Source organism: Xiphophorus maculatus, chromosome 17, assembly GCF_002775205.1.
Source record: "Xiphophorus maculatus strain JP 163 A chromosome 17, X_maculatus-5.0-male, whole genome shotgun sequence".
In the NCBI taxonomy this organism is placed as follows: domain Eukaryota; kingdom Metazoa; phylum Chordata; class Actinopteri; order Cyprinodontiformes; family Poeciliidae; genus Xiphophorus; species Xiphophorus maculatus.
Genome location: NC_036459.1, coordinates 19934226 through 19950760, shown reverse-complemented (window position 1 = coordinate 19950760; position 16535 = coordinate 19934226). Strand labels below are relative to the sequence as shown.

The 16535-nt window shown below is 41.0% G+C and overlaps 1 protein-coding gene across 2 annotated transcripts in view; it reads left to right on the top strand.

Annotated features, from left to right (window-relative positions):
* cog5 (component of oligomeric golgi complex 5) overlaps positions 1-16535 on the top strand; it is a 71945-nt gene that overhangs the window by 27626 nt on the left and 27784 nt on the right. For both annotated transcript variants that reach the window (XM_023350382.1, XM_023350381.1), the window contains exon 7: positions 8357-8487. In XM_023350382.1, the coding sequence (XP_023206150.1) occupies positions 8357-8487 (131 nt within the window). The remainder of the gene's footprint in view (positions 1-8356; positions 8488-16535) is intronic.

Below are 16535 nucleotides of genomic sequence, written 5' to 3'. Positions count from 1 at the left end.
GGTCTGTGTCGTCTCCTTTTGGCATGCATGACTATGCACAGCATTGTGAGCAGTGAGCACATTATGACACAAATCAGAAAAGACCAACTCACACAAAGACTTCTTCACAGAGCTCAGCTGTCCCATCTTTATATCTGCTAGGCTTGGTAAATAGCCAGTAGCTTTGGACAGATTGCTTTTGAATATGTGGTGTCTGCACAATACTTCAGCCTTCACCTGTATAAGAATAGTATATCTTTCTTCCTTTGTGTTAGGTGTACTATAGACCTGAAATGTAAAAAGAATCGATTCAGATGCTACAATTAGCAGAAAAAAACATCATCAAACTATTTAATGCAAGACAACTTTAGGGTTTTTTGTTGTCTTTTCATTCTGAATTATTTGTGGTGGCCAATTTGTTCATCTTCTGATGAGCTTTATGGAGATGTTGATTTCATTTTACAGAAGGTTTAGGTACCAACCCATAGTGCCAAAAGTACTAGTGCCTGCTTTAGTCACCATGGTAATGCCAGCAAACTGGGTTGACCTAAACCACACAGAGAATCTCAGGGCTGTTGTCAAGTAGTCCATTGGCCAGAGGCCAAAGTTTCACTTTTTGGTCCACTTCAGGAGGAAAATGAGACATCAGAACCAACAGTTCAGACGAGCTGAAGACTGTAATTAAATAACATAGTCTTCCTGAATGCCCCAGCAGAACCACAGGCTGGTCTGTTCCATGCCACATTGGATTGATGCAAGAATTGATGCATATGAAGCCTTTCACAAGTGCTAAGTGCAGCTATTGTACAATACATGGAGGACTCGGTGTTACTAAGAACATTTCATTTTTATTGGTCTGTTATATTTTCTGAGAAACAAAATTTGGAGTTTTCATTAGCTGTAAGTCTGAATCATCAAAATAAAAGTAAATGCTTGGGCACATAACTGTATGGAAGGAATCTTTAATGAGTGTAACGTTCTTGGAAAAAAAATTTCTGAAACAACATTTGCATGCTATTCTGAGCTAAGATCTATAAGCTGCTTTCTGTGTATTTCTTTGTTAGAATTTCAACTTTCTCTGTCTCAGTGTCACACAGACATATACACAACACTTTCACCTGTAGCCAAGTGGTGTAGGACACACTCAGTGGGACCTTAATGTTTTAGCTGCTCACAGCTCTAGCTGGAACCTGACCGGTTTTGGGCCGAACCTTTGAAATAACCAGATTTATCTTGTAAGTTGTTTTGAAGTTTGGTTTTGAACCTATTATTTCTGGTAGTTTCCATTTGAATTAGTATTTGTTTGTTAGTTTAAAATTTGAATTAAGACACATACAAGAAAGTTGTCCTAATATTTAACTAATCAACCATCATTTTGTGTTGATGTCAGATCTTCTGTAGTTTACTTATTAAGTTGGAAAGTTGGAACATGAATTGAATGGCTACAAATTTCAACGTTTTATAAATGTCAACATTTTACAGCAGTGAGATATTATTCTTTTTACATGTATATCATAAAGTTGTTGAAAACAAAGTTAGTTAAAATTCTTGGCTACTCATGTCAGTGAGGATTGACTTACATAATATATATATATATATATATATATATATATATATATATATATATATATATATATATATATATATATATATATATATATATATATATATCGTTCTCAATGCTGCATTCAGTAAATCAGTAAAGTGAATTTTTTTTTTAAATATAAAATTCCCTTCTCACCCACCGCGGGTGGTTCTTATCCTCTGAGCTCGGGTCCTCTACCAGAGGCCTGGGAGCTTGAGGGTTCTGCGCAGTATCTTGGCTGTGCCAAGGACTGCACATTTTTGGACTGAGATGTCTGATGTTGTTCCTGGGATCTGTTGTAGCCATTGGTCCAGTTTGGGGGTGACTGTCCCGAGGGCCCCGATGACCACAGGCACCACTGTGGTCTTCACCTTCCAGGCCCTCTCCAGTTCCTCCCTGAGGCCCTGGTATTTCTCTAGTTTCTCGTGCTCCTTTTTCCTGATGTTGCAGTCGCTTGGTATTGCTACATCTACCACAACGGCTTTCCTCTGTTGTTTATCCACTACGACAATGTCTGGTTGGTTCGCCATCACCATTTTGTCTGTCTGGATCTGGAAGTCCCACAGGATCTTAGCTCTGGCATTCTCCGTCACCTTTGGGGGTGTTTCCCACTTTGATCTCGGGGTTTCCAGTCCATATTCTGCACAGATGTTTCTGTACACTATGCCTGCAACTTGGTTATGTCGTTCCATGTACGCTTTCCCTGCCAGTATCTTGCACCCTGCTGTTATGTGCTGGAGGGGCCTCCTTGCACAGCCTACACCTTGGGTCTTGTCTGGTGTGGTAGATCTGGGCCTCTATTGCTCTGGTGTTTAGGGCCTGTTCCTGGGCGGCCAGGATGAGGGCCTCTGTGCTGTCCTTGAGTCCAGCTTTTTCCAGCCATTGGTAGGATTTACTGATATCAGCCACTTGGGTTATTTGCTGGTGGTACATCCCATGTAGGGGCTTGTCCTCCCATGATGGTATCTCTGGCACCTCAACCTCCGTATATATATATATATATATATATATACACTGCTCAAATAAATAAAGGGAACACTTAAACAACACAATATAACTCCAAGTAAATCAAACTTCTGTGAAATCAAACTGTCCACTTCGGAAGCAACACTGATTGACAATCAATTTCACCTGCTGTTGTGCAAATGGAATAGACAACAGGTGGAAATTAATGGCAATTAGCAAGACACACTCAATAAAGGAGTGGGACCACAGACCACTTCTCAGTACCTATGCTGTCTGGCTGATGTTTTGGTCAGTTTTGAATGTTGGTGGTGCTTTCACACTTGTGGTAGCATGAGACGGACTCCACAACCCACACAAGTGGCTCAGGTACTGCAGCTCAACCAGGATGGCACATCAATGCGAGCTGTGGCAAGAAGGTTTGCTGTGTCTGTCAGCGTAGTGTCCAGAGGCTGGAGGCGCTACCAGGAGACAGGCCAGTACACCAGGAGACATGGAGGAGGCCGTAGGAGGGCAACAACCCAGCAGCAGGACCGCTACCTCCGCCTTTGTGCAAGAAGGAACAGGAGGAGCACTGCCAGAGCCCTGCAAAATGACCTCCAGCAGGCCACAAATGTGCATGCGTCTGCACAAACGGTTAGAAACCGACTCCATGAGGATGGTATGAGGGCCCGACGTCCACAGATGGGGGTTGTGCTCACAGCCCAACACCGTGCAGGATGCTTGGCATTTGCCAGAGAACACCAGGATTGATAAATTCGCCACTGGCGCCTCGTGCTCTTCACAGATTAAAGCCGGTTCACACTGAGCACATGTGACAGACGTGACAGAGTCTGGAGACGCCGTGGAGAGCGGTCTGCTGCCTGCAACATCCTTCAGCATGACCGGTTTGGCAGTGGGTCAGTAATGGTGTGGGGTGGCATTTCTTTGGAGGGCCGCACAGCCCTCCATGTGCTCCCCAGAGGTAGCCTGACTGCCATTAGGTACCGAGATGAGATCCTCAGACCCCTTGTGAGACCATATGCTGGTGCGGTTGGCCCTGGGTTCCTCCTAATGCAGGACAATGCTAGACCTCATGTGGCTGGAGTGTGTCAGCAGTTCCTGCAAGATGAAGGCATTGAAGCTATGGACTGGCCAGCCCGTTCCCCAGACCTGAATCCGATTGAGCACATCTGGGACATCATGTCTCGCTCCATCCACCAACGTCACGTTGCACCACAGACTGTCCAGGAGTTGGCGGATGCTTTAGTCCAGGTCTGGGAGGAGATCCCTCAGGAGACCATCCGCCACCTCATCAGGAGCATGCCCAGGCGTTGTAGGGAGGTCATACAGGCACGTGGAGGCCACACACAATACTGAGCCTCATTTTGACTTGTTTTAAGGACATTACATTAAAGTTGGATCAGCGTGTAGTGTTATTTCACTTTAATTTTGTGTGTGGCTCCAAATCCAGGCCTCCATTGGTTAATAAATTTGATTTCCATTGATGATTTTTGTGTGATTTTGTTGTCAGCACATTCAACTTTGTACAGAACAAAGTATTCAATGAGAATATTTCTTTCATTCAGATCTAGGATGTGTTATTTGAGTGTTCCCTTTATTTTTTTGAGCAGTGTATATATATATTTATATATATATATATATTACATGGACAGATCATTTATTAAGTGAAAACTTCAAACATATTTTCTTTTTGATCATCATGATAGGAGGTTGTACGGGTTCTGTACAATTCTCCCATTATTAATTTTTTTAATCATGTCTATTGTTCATATTAAAACTGACATTGCTTTAGTTTTAAGTCCTGTGCTGGATATTACTTTTGCACGCCAGAGCTTTGCTTCTGTGTATTTCCAACCTCTTGTTTTTTTACTTGACTTGCAGTGCAGGGAAGTATACTGTCAAACATTTTCAGATGAGAGAGGAGTGATCCCCTTTTTGAGGTTCATTTGCATTTTCTTGTGAAATTCTGTGCTATGATGCTACCAAAGAGCACCAGTCATCTTAATGCAGCAAAGTTTAATCTGAGTCAGTTTTCTACTTTAATTTCAGCCATGTGACCTGCTGAAACCTCAAATTATTTTATTTTATCTAACCTTTATTTAACCAGGTGAGTTATTAAGAACAAATTCTTAGTTGCAATAGTGACCTGGTGTAGAGGAAAGAACAAAGGTGTTTGTGTAGCAACCAGACTGTACTTTAAGCCAGAAGTGGGAGTGTACAGTATACTTAGAAATATCAGTATACAGCCAAACCAGTTCCATGATTGACTCGGCTCCCTTCAGTTTCTTTTCTATTAACCCACAACAAACATCATCTCAAACCGCTATTGCAGTTGAAAAAAATCAATCATGCAAACAGACCCAAAGTCACTGATGACCCCAGAGTCCACGTTTGACATCATAGCTGGACCCCTTTGTAATGGACAGAGTAGTGGTATTGCTAAACCATATCAGCTGCGAGTTTAGTCTACTACTCCAACATCAAAAATAGGCCCGATTAGGGCATGGAAGTGGTGCAGGGATAAAGCGTGACCCATGTAAGGAGGCCTTAGTCTTCAATGTGGCTGCCGCAGGTTTGAGTCCCGGCCTGATGATCTTTACCGCATGTCTTCCCCTTCCTTCATAACTCACTTTTCTGTCTGACAACTTTCAAATAAATAACTCTTGTAAAAAAAAAAAAAAAAGCTAAAAGGTTGTAGATTACCGTAGTAATACTCACCGGCTTGTTGCTTAGTGTCTGTTATTCACATTGTAATAGTGTGTCCATGTTCTGGTCTGCCTGGCCTGCTGTCCTCACACACACCACCTCATGTATTGCTACATGAACATTCAGGTTTCTCTCTTTTCTGGTTAAAGTTCTAATAGCATAATGTTTGTTAGTTAACAACAGCATCAATGTTAATTTTAGCAGTTTGTCTATGATGCTACATTTTCAGATGCTCATTGTTTAATAGACATTGTTTAATAGGCTCATTATACTGGTGGAATACAATCAACTGATTGTCCACTGCATCATTTTCCTGCGAGTTAGGCCAGTATATATGGGCCAGTTTATACCATTCCAGATGGCATAAAGCTAGAGTGACAGTAGGTGGAGAAACAATGCAGGGGAAAAGGCAGTTGAAATGTTTAACAGGCTGTCAGAAGTGCTATGTGCTTCTTTGAAATAAGTGTTGTTGACAAATCTGTCAAGCTGACTTGTCCTGCTGTCATCTTCTCTGTCAGTAGGATGAAATATGATAATTTAATCACAAAGAAGACATGTTGATAAAGTACCAGAGTATCATTTGAACAATAGTTGACTAAACATTTTTGTACAAGTACACTTTACAGTTTGAAGATGTAAATGCCTGGTTCTCAAATTGTCCCTCTACAAATCTGGGTCAAGTTTGTTTTTGTTTTTTTCTTGAAAGGGTTAAACACTATCGATGCATAAAAAAGTGCATTTTTTTATGCATTTTTATGAAAGATCATTTATTTATATCTGGCCTCCAAAAGGTTCCTAATTTAAGCAAGGCCTGAAGTATAGAAAACATAGGCTGCTCAGTTGAAGGTTTCTTTCTGTGAAAAGGAAGCTAGTTCTTCCCACCGTCATCTTATTCTTCTTTAGGAGGAGGAATTGCTCCACAGACAATGACTGGCTGATATCAACTGGCCATATCAACTGGACCTTCTTCCTTATTTATTTATAAAGCCCCATTCAAACACAAAGCAAGGAAAAGAGCTTTAGAGGAAATTGAACAAAAGACTTAAAGAGTTTTAATAGGTGTACCGTCCTAGTGTCTGTTTGGGTGCATCTTGCTTGCAGAACTGCCTTAATTCTGTATCATATAGATTCAACCAAAGTGTCAGGCATATTCCTCAGACATCTTGCTCCATATATTAACGTAATATTGTCTCACAGTTGCTGATCTGTCTTCTGTGCATTCGTGATGTAGTCCCACTCCCACTACATCCCAAATCCAGATTCTTGGACTTGGATCTGGTGAGTGTGGAGAACACTGGACTACAGTGATCTCACTGTTGTGTACTACAGTAGATATGATCAGAACTTTGTGACATGTTGCATTGTCCTACTGGAATTAAGCATCAGAAGATAGGTCCATAGTGGTCATAAACTGATGGGCACAGCAATGATACTCAGGTAGGCTCTGGCAGGGTTAAACGATGCATAGTTGGTACTAATGAGTCTAGAGTCTGCCATGAAGATACTGTTTCCACCACCAGCTTGAACTGTTGATAGAAGATTGGATTGATCCATGTCTTCATGTTGTTTACACCAGATTCCACATAACAGCAATGATTTTTCCAACCTGCTGTTGGTGAGCCTGTTTGAATTTTAGTCTCAGCTTCCTGTTCTTTTCTGACAGCAGTGGTACCAGGGGCCTCATGTATAAAAGAGTCTGCAGTTTTCACAATAAAACTTGGCGTACGGAAAAATTTAGGAAAGTGCAGCGCACAAAAAAAATTGGATGTATAAAGAAGAAGAAATTTTGTAATAAAAAATTGCCCCACAGATGCATTTCATTCGCTTCGGCACACAGACCAATGCGTTACATCTTTATGAGACAAAAACTGAGGAAAATTATTATTTACATTCGAGTGAGGTCTTCACATCCTTTGATTTTTATTTTCTTTATTTTGTGTGCTTGTTAGCTTATTGTCTGAGGATAAATGCGGTTCAGTTTCATCATTTACATTGAAAAAATAAAATATTAAAATCATGAAAAAACATTGGGTTTGATGCTTCTTGGTCTAAAAAACACTGAATGTAGTCAGATTTCAGTGTATTTAAGTGAGTTTTGACGCTTTATAGTTTGTTATTGTCCACAGAAAAGGTTTGCGTGGCTGCCACACGTTTTCACAGCAGGTCAAAAGCTTGCGTATATTCATGGTTCCACGTGTTCTACCTTCACAGAGTATTCTGCATATCGTTGTTGTTGCCAGTTTGAACTACAGTTGCCAATGTATATCATCTTTACCCAGTCTGTCCACTCTCTTACCTCTGACATTACCATCCACACAGCTGCTGCTCGCTGGATGTTATTTTCTGTTTCAGAACATTCTTTGTTAACCTGAAAAATGACTTTGAGTGAAAGTCCGAGCAGTTCAGCTGGTTCTAAAGAACTCAGATCAGTCTATGTGGCACCAACAACTATTGAAAGTCAAATAAACATACTTACAGTACTTCCTCATTAATTCTGATGCTCGCTTTGAACTTCAACAAGCTGTTTTCACCATACCGTGCAGATGGGGCCTAAAAATCAGAGCCTGATCTGACCCAACTAAAGAGCTTTGACTATAGGCCTGAGTCCGAAGTAAACCTGATAATATTTTAATCAAGATTTTACTGTTTTGTGGAGCGTGCCGTGGTGGCGCAGGGGGTTAGTACGCCCCATGTTTGGAGGCCTTAGTCCTCGACGCGGACGTTGCGGGTTTGACTCCCAGTCCCAGCAACCTTTGCTGAATGTCCTCCCCCCTCTCCTCGCCCCCTTTTTTGTCTGACTACTGTCGCAAAAAATAGGAGCCACTAGGGCCGCAACAACTCTTCGGAGAAAAAAAAGATTTTATTACTTTGGTTTTCAGACCACCATTAGAGTAAGAGCTTCCATCTCCTTTTTGTTATAACTGTAAATCTTCAGGGATGTGTGATTGATAGATTGAATCAGGGCTGTGTACAAATTAGTTGTGCAGGTTGCTGCACTTGTTATAGTCTAATTAACTTTTGCATCTTTCTTTCCTCTCTCTATTAAATCCAAATTCTGCTTCACCACATTTAGACGCCAAAATGTACAAATTAATCACCATTTTCTTTTTTCTATTCCAGACTACTTGTCTCAAGGTGTGGATCTGAGCGGTATAGAGGTGATCGAGAATGATCTGCTGCTGATCAGCAGAGCTAGGCTGGAGGTAGAGAACCAAGCCAAGAGACTACTGGAGCAGGGCATGGAGATCCAGGTACTTTATAAAGTGCTACTCCACTAAGAAGTTCAATGTCTAAAGGATGAAAGAATCCACCAATAATGTGTTTGTTAAAGTAGGTGAAGAAAACATCAAAAAACAATTAAATCGTCTTGTGACTTGCTTACTTTGTGAACTGATGAATACTAACGAGAGTGAACTCCCACATGTAAATGCACAAGCCAACCTAATCACCCCAGCAGCCCTGTCGTCCCACCCAGCTGCTGTCTCTACTCTCTGGGTGTGAAGGCTTCTACTCGACTCCTTCAGCTGATTCATTCAAACTAAAATTCTCATAGGCTTGGTTCATATTTGAAAATATTAAAGGAAATAAAAGTTAGCTGTTGCAAAGAATATTTTTAATGAAATGTCTGTGTATTTTATTGCTTAAAGCAAAAGAACACCATGGGCTCCTTGGTGCGCTGTAATATAAATGTACAATAGAGCTTTTATGTGGATTTCCTTCACTTTCCCATGAAGGAAAGTGTGTATGTTTGACAGGCTGTTTAATGTTCATGTTGCTGCTGACATGCTGTGCTTTTGTCCTCCAGTCTCTGTGTAGGTGTTGAGCAGGTCCACATTCAGCGATATTAACATTTAGAAAATAAAAGCAAATGTAATGGAAAACATTTCAATACATCTACTTATCTATCTCCTTCCAATGAGTCTTTCAAAGTGAGGGTTTTAATTTATTGGTTAAGATTAGGAATGTGCGATATACAGTATATGGCCTGCAATAGAGATGTGTAGTCTACCAGCTAACCGAGGTCATTTGCATCAAAACAGAGCAATCGGGAAGCACAAGCCAACTGAGAGCTCGTTAAAAAGGCTGGTACCAAACATAAATGATCACGACCTGGTTCAAGTTATTAAATTAATTTTTAAATTGTGCTGTAGGTATGTGCATAGGTGAGGGAGATGGGGGCTTGAGGTCCTGCCCCTTTCATCTTTGATGTCCTAAGTGACCTTTTTTTGATTTTTTTGTTCTTACTTTTTTAGCAAGAATAGTAATTTAGCAAATTAAATTGATCTGACTGCCCTCAGTCAAATAATGTTTATTAACCAATTTTTATCCTTGACATGCTTCTGCCTTCAGTTGTCCCAGATCCACTGTAGGGAGAAGTGTGCATACAGAATGGGTTCCTGCAACTACCAAATTATGGACAAAAATTTTCTTTCCACATTGAAGTTACAAAAAAACTTTCATTTATTTACTTTCCTAATGGTCTTAGCAGTAGTAGGGAAAACCCCTCCTCGCAAACACAGAAATGGTTTAACTGCAGAGAAAACGTCTGACGTAGAGTTAATCAGGCTGCCCTAGTTCTGTACTAAATCCCAGTTGCGCTACAGGCAAGTCAGGGAAAAAGTTCTGCTCTGGGTCTGCTCTGATATGAGAAAACGGTACTGTGACTGTCGCTGCGACACTAGTCAAAACTCACGTATCGCCCAATTAAAATATTATAGTAATACACAAGTCAAACTCTCAGAACATTTCACAGTATCCCTTTTGTCTTAGGAGTGTATGATCATAAAATAAATATGACCATGTGGTCATATTTAGGAGAGTATGACCATAAAAAGTAACTTATTCAAAAAAGTCTTGAAGAAATTGAGAGGGAAATTGAGAATATCAAGGAGTGGACAAAGGACAAGGCATCCACTTGTGTGTGTTTTTACTGTGCGTCAAATTCTGCTAAATAGTAAAAATATTGATACTTCTTTTTTGATTGACTTTTCTTTATCCACTGGGAACTCCAACCTCAGATACCTGAATCACAGAGAAGACTTTGTGATTCAGGAGTGTCTCTGTCATGTTTATTCAGATATGACACTTCAGATAAACACATGCATATACAGTATGTAGAGCATACACACAGAGACTACTTTTCCCATTAGTCAAGGGACTTCTTTGAGTATCTTATGTAAGCATTTGGGTTGTGTCTCTGTGAGGATTAGTTTCACCTCAGTGCTCTGCTGTTTCCAGCACAAACCCTGTAGGCCATCTGTTGATGGGGGTCCAGGTGACCCAGAAATCCAAATCTTGCTTGTTTGTTGTCATCTCCATACATTTAGACCCACCCCATCTGTCAAAAACAAACAAAAACCAAACTGTAGTTTTAGGTAGTAACAATAGAGGAAATGTTCTTCCTTAGCCTAGCCATTCCCTAACCCTAACCCTAATCCTATGGCCAACTTGAAATCTGTACCATTTCAGGCCAAAGTCATATATTTAATGGTTGGTTTCGGGCTTCTGTGGTGCATTTTAAATTAGCCTACAATAAATCCAGCATAGAGAAAGGTGAACAAGAATACACAATATAAAGATTGGTTAATGTAGATATTATAGTCTAAATAGGAGGTACAGTAGTTTACCCTGTTGAGGAAAGAAAGTAAAGTGCAGAAGTTAGACTGTAACAAGCATAGCACAGTGCTGAATCAATGTGCATGTGACTCCACTCTGCTCCCATCAATCATGCAACCCTGAATATTCACACTTGACTCACCCTGCAGTTAAAACAAGTGACAAAATGGAGCTGGAAGATGTTAAACTAAAGCTAAAAATGAGAGAAGTTACACTTCCAAGCCAGCAGAGAGCAAAGTCAGAGGTCTTGACATATTTTAAACTGGTAGCAGTTTAAAATATGTCGAGATTACTTTGATCAAAGGTCTCTAATCAGAGTTAACGAGTCAGGTTAGATCAGGCTTGGACAAGGTGTACATGTGCTCTGGCCATGTTGAATTTTTTTAGGCCTCATCTTAAAAAGAAAAAACAAAACAGAACAAAAAGCACAGCCAAGGCCTAGAAAAAATATGGCCAACTGTTGGAAAATGATTAGTTTTCAAAGAGTTTGACAGCATTAGATTTAGAAGACTTAGCTATCAGATATAAGGCACAAAATAGAACTGGTTGGCCGGCATTCAGTATATGAAGGACCAGCTGATGGCTTCGGAAAATTCCAAAAGCTTCAATTGGAGACCTACTTTAGCGCTTCGTCCAAACTATGAAAAGCCTAATGGTGGACCTCCGTGTCCATGAGAGCTGTTAACTGAAACACATTCTGTCTGAGCGCCCACATAAAAAGTAATAGTCAGGAGTTATAGCAATATTTTCTAATAAAGTTGCTAAGTTTCAACTTTATGATAAACTGGTTGTAGGTCAGCATCTTTGTTGAGGCCAGTAGAGTAGATTTGAGGTATGCTTGGCGGGCCATGCATTTGGGACGTAGGCCTTCAGTGGAGATTTACCAATTTAATCCACCACTATAACACTACACTGTTAAAAAAGAAGTCTCTAATTCATGGTAAAATGCCAGCAGCTGTGGTTGCCAGAATTTTACCATATTTAGGCCTGTCACGATAACAAATATTGCTGAACGATTAATTGTCTCAAAAATTATTGTGATAAACGATAATATTGTTTACACTGATTGACTTAATAATGCATGCGATTTCCTGCCAAAGATAGATACACTTTGTTTTCAAAAGAACACTTAACACTGGAACTGATAAACAAAATAAACCCTAACCCTAACCCTGGACTTGTAGCCATTATTTTGTGCCCATTGTTGGACACCACAAGGCAGGAACGAACCCGATCGAACAGTTATATTTCTGTCGGCTAATGTGTGATCTGTCAGGTTTTGAAAATGGGCCGACAATCGGCCAACAGCTCTAAGATCGTGTCGTGCGCCGCTGGGCATTACACTAAGGAAATGAGGAAGGGGGGGTTCAGTGGAGAGCACCGAAGTTGAGCCTTTTTTCATTCAGTGTCATTAACAGAAAAAGAAAAAGGCCGGAAGAGACGATAATGCCTATAATTAAAATGACATCGATAGTTTTAATTTATCGTACGATTAATTGATTTATCGTTTATCGCGACAGGCCTAGTGATAAACGATAATATTGTTTGAAGACCATTTTAATCTGATATAATGGTAATGACATAATAATGCAAGCACATCCTGCCAAAAATAAATACACTTTATTTTCAAAAGAACACTTAACACTGGAACTGGTAAACAAAATAAACAAAACAACCAAAATTAAAAATAATATGGACTCTTAGTCTCCATTAACAAAGAAATGCGCTTGAATAAAAACTAAACCACATAAAACCAAAGTGGAAATAAAAACTACATTCAACCAAAAGAGATCAGATTATGAAGTCTGTATACTATATTGCCCTCCAATAATCATTAGATTTAGATAGAGAAATCCATATCCAACTACCTGATGCAATAGTTCACTCCTCTGTTACACTAAGGAAATAAGGAAGGGAGGGATTAGTGGAGTTTACCAGAGTTGAGCCTTTTTTCATCCAGTGTCCATAGAGAAAAAGACAGAAAGAAACTATAAAGCCGACAAATTAAAATGAGGTTAATAATTTTCATTTATCATGCGATTAATTGATTTTTTTGCTTACTGCGGCAGGCCTTGCTGTATTTATACTTAGTTGTTTTTTTTACAGGGTACAATTATATAAGCCTCCAATAAGTCTCACCCTAAGTAAACAACAAAAATGCAATATAACAAGGTCTGGTATTACAAAGGTTTGTTCATCAACAACTGTATTGGAGTGATTGGATTTCAGGCCCACTACTCGATATGCGCCATTTAGACCACACACACTCACACCTATGGAGAATTTAGAGAGACCAATTAACTTGACAGTCATGTTTTTGGGCTGTGGGAGGAAGCCGGAGAACCCGGAGAGAACCCAGCATGCACAGGGAGAGAATATGCAAACTCCATGCAGAAAGACCCCGGGCCGGGAATCGAACCCAGGACCTTCTTGCTGCACGGCAACAGTGCTACCAACTGCGCCACTGTACAGCCCTTAACTGCATTATGTCCAAATAAACACAGAAAAAAGACAGCTAAGATCTTATTACGGAGATTTTCAGAAGAAAATCTCCGTAATATATATATATATATATAGAGAGAGAGAGAGAGAGAGAGAGAGACAAAATGGTGATGGCGAACCAACCAGACATTGTCGTAGTGGATAAACAACAGAGGAAAGCCGTTGTGGTAGATGTAGCAATACCAAGCGACTGCAACATCAGGAAAAAGGAGCACGAGAAACTAGAGAAATACCAGGGCCTCAGGGAGGAACTGGAGAGGGCCTGGAAGGTGAAGACCACAGTGGTGCCTGTGGTCATCGGGGCCCTCGGGGCAGTCACCCCCAAACTGGACCAATGGCAACAACAGATCCCAGGAACAACATCAGACATCTCAGTCCAGAAATGTGCAGTCCTTGGCACAGCCAAGATACTGCGCAGAACCCTCAAGCTCCCAGGCCTCTGGTAGAGGACCCGAGCTCAGAGGATAAGAACCACCCGCGGTGGGTGAGAAGGGAATTTTTTTTTTTTTTTATATATATATACAGTCATGGCCAAAAGTATTGAGATGACACAAATATTATATTTTCACATGATTTGCTGCCCTCTGGTTTTCATGTGTGTATGTCAGATGTTGTCATCACATACAGAAATACAATTGCAATCATATTATGAGTAACAAAAGCTTTTAATGACAGTTAGAATGAGTTAATGCAGCAAGTCAATATTTGCAGTGTTGACCCCTCTTCTTCAGGACCTCTGCAATTCTCCCTGGCATGCTCTCAATCAATTTCTGGACCAAATCCTGACTGATAGCAGTCCATTCTTGCACAATCAATGCTTGCATTTTGTCAGAATTCCTAGGTCTTCGTTTGTCCACCCGTCTCTTGATGATTGACCACAAGTTTTCAATGGGATCAAGATCAGGGGAGTTTCCAGGCCATGGACCCAAAATCTCTATGTTTTGTTCCCTGAGCCAGTTAGATATCACCTTTGCTTTATGGCAAGGTGCTCCATCATGCTGGAAAAGGCATTGTTCATCACCAAACTGCTCTTGGACGGTTGGGAGAAGTTGCTCTCGGAGGACATTCTGGTACCATTCTTTATTCATGGCTGTGTTTTTAGGTAAGACTGTGAGAGAGCCGACTCCCTTGGCTGAGAAGCAACCCCACACATGAATGGTTTCAGGATGCTTTACAGTTGGCATGAGACAAGACTGGTGGTAGCGCTCACCTTGTCTTCTCCGAACAAGCTGTTTTCCAGATGTCCCAAACAATCGGAAAGGGGATTCATCAGAGAAAATGACTTTACCCCAGTCCTCAGCAGTCCACTCCCTGCACCTTTTGCAGAATATCAGTCTGTCCCTGATGTTTTTCCTGGAGAGAAGTGGCTTCTTTGCTGCCCTCCTGGAGACCAGGCCTTGCTCCAAGAGTCTCCGCCTCACAGTGCGTGCAGATGCACTCACACCTGCCTGCTGCCATTCCTGAGCAAGCTCTGCACTGCTGGTAGCCCGATCCCGCAGCTGAAACACTTTTAAGAGACGGTCCTGGCGCTTGCTGGTCTTTCTTGGGTGCCCTGGAGCCTTTTTGGCAACAATGGAACCTCTCTCCTTGAAGTTCTTGATGATGCGATAGATTGTTGACTGAGGTGCAATCTTTCTAGCTGCGATTCTCTTTCCTGTTAGGCCATTTTTGTGCAGTGCAATGATGACTGCACGTGTTTCTTTCGAGGTAACCATGGTTCACAGAAGAGAAACAATGATGCCAAGCACCAGCCTCTTTTTAAAGTGTCCAGTGGTGTCATTCTTACTTAATCATGACAGATTGATCTCCAGCCCTGTCCTCATCACCACCCACACCTGTGTTAATGGAGCAATCACTGAAACAATGTTATCTGGTCCTTTTAAGGCAGGGCTGCAATGAAGTTGAAATGTGTTTTGGGGGATAAAGTTCATTTTCTAGGCAAATATTGACTTTGCAATTAATTGCTGTTACGCTGATCACTCTTTATAACATTCTGGAGTATATGCAAATTGCCGTTATAAAAACTGAAGCAGTAGACTTTGTAAATATTAACATTTGAATCATTCTCAAAACATTTGGTCATGACTGTATATATATATATATATATATATATATATATATATATATATATATATGCATACACTTTCTGGCCAAAAAAAAGTCGCCACCAAAAAATGGTCACACTCTCTAATATTTTGTTGGACCGCCTTTAGCTTTGATTACAGCCCACATTCGCTGTGGCATTGTTTCAATAAGCTTCTGCAGTGTCACAAGATTTATTTCCATCCAGTGTTGCATTAATCTTTCACCAAGATCTTGTATTGATGATGGGAGAGTCTGACCACTGCTCAAAGCCTTCTCCAGCACATCCCAAAGATTCTCAATGGGGTTAAGATCTGGACTCTGTGGTGGCCAATCCATGTGTGAAAAAGATGTCTCATGCTCCCTGAACCACTCTTTCACAATGTGAGCCTGATGAATCCTGGCATTGTCATCTTGGAATATGCCCATTCCATTTAGGAAGACAAAATCCATTGATGGAATAACCTGGTCATTCAGTATATTCAGGTAGTCAGCTGACCTCATTCTATGGGCACACAATGTTGCTGAACCTAGACCTGACCCACTGCAGCAACCCCAGATCATAGCACTGCCCCCACAGGCTTGTACAGTAGGCACTAGGCATGATGGGTGCATCACTTCACCTGCCTCTCTTCTTACCCTGATGCGCCCATCACTCTGGAACAGGGTAAATCTGGACTCATCAGACCACATGACCCTCTTCCATTCCTCCAGAGTCCAATCTTTATGCTCCCTAGCAAACTGAAGCCTTTTTTTCTGGTTAGCCTTACTGATTAGAGGTTTCCTTTCGGCTACACAGCTGTTCAATCCCAACCCGTTGAGGTGTCAAACTCCAGACCTCAAGGGCCCGTGTCCTGCAACTTTTAGATGTGCCTCTGCTGCACCACACCTGAATAGAATAATTAGGTCATTAAGGCTCTGGAGAACTGATCTACACAAGGAGGAGGTAATTAAGCCATTTCATTCCAGTGTTTTGTATCTGTGGCACATCTAAAAACTGCAGGACAGTGGCCCTTGAGGACTGGAGTTTGACACCCCTGCCTTAGATGTTTTCTCTGCTTGATGCATGCCAATGATTTGACCCTTCTTAAACAGACTA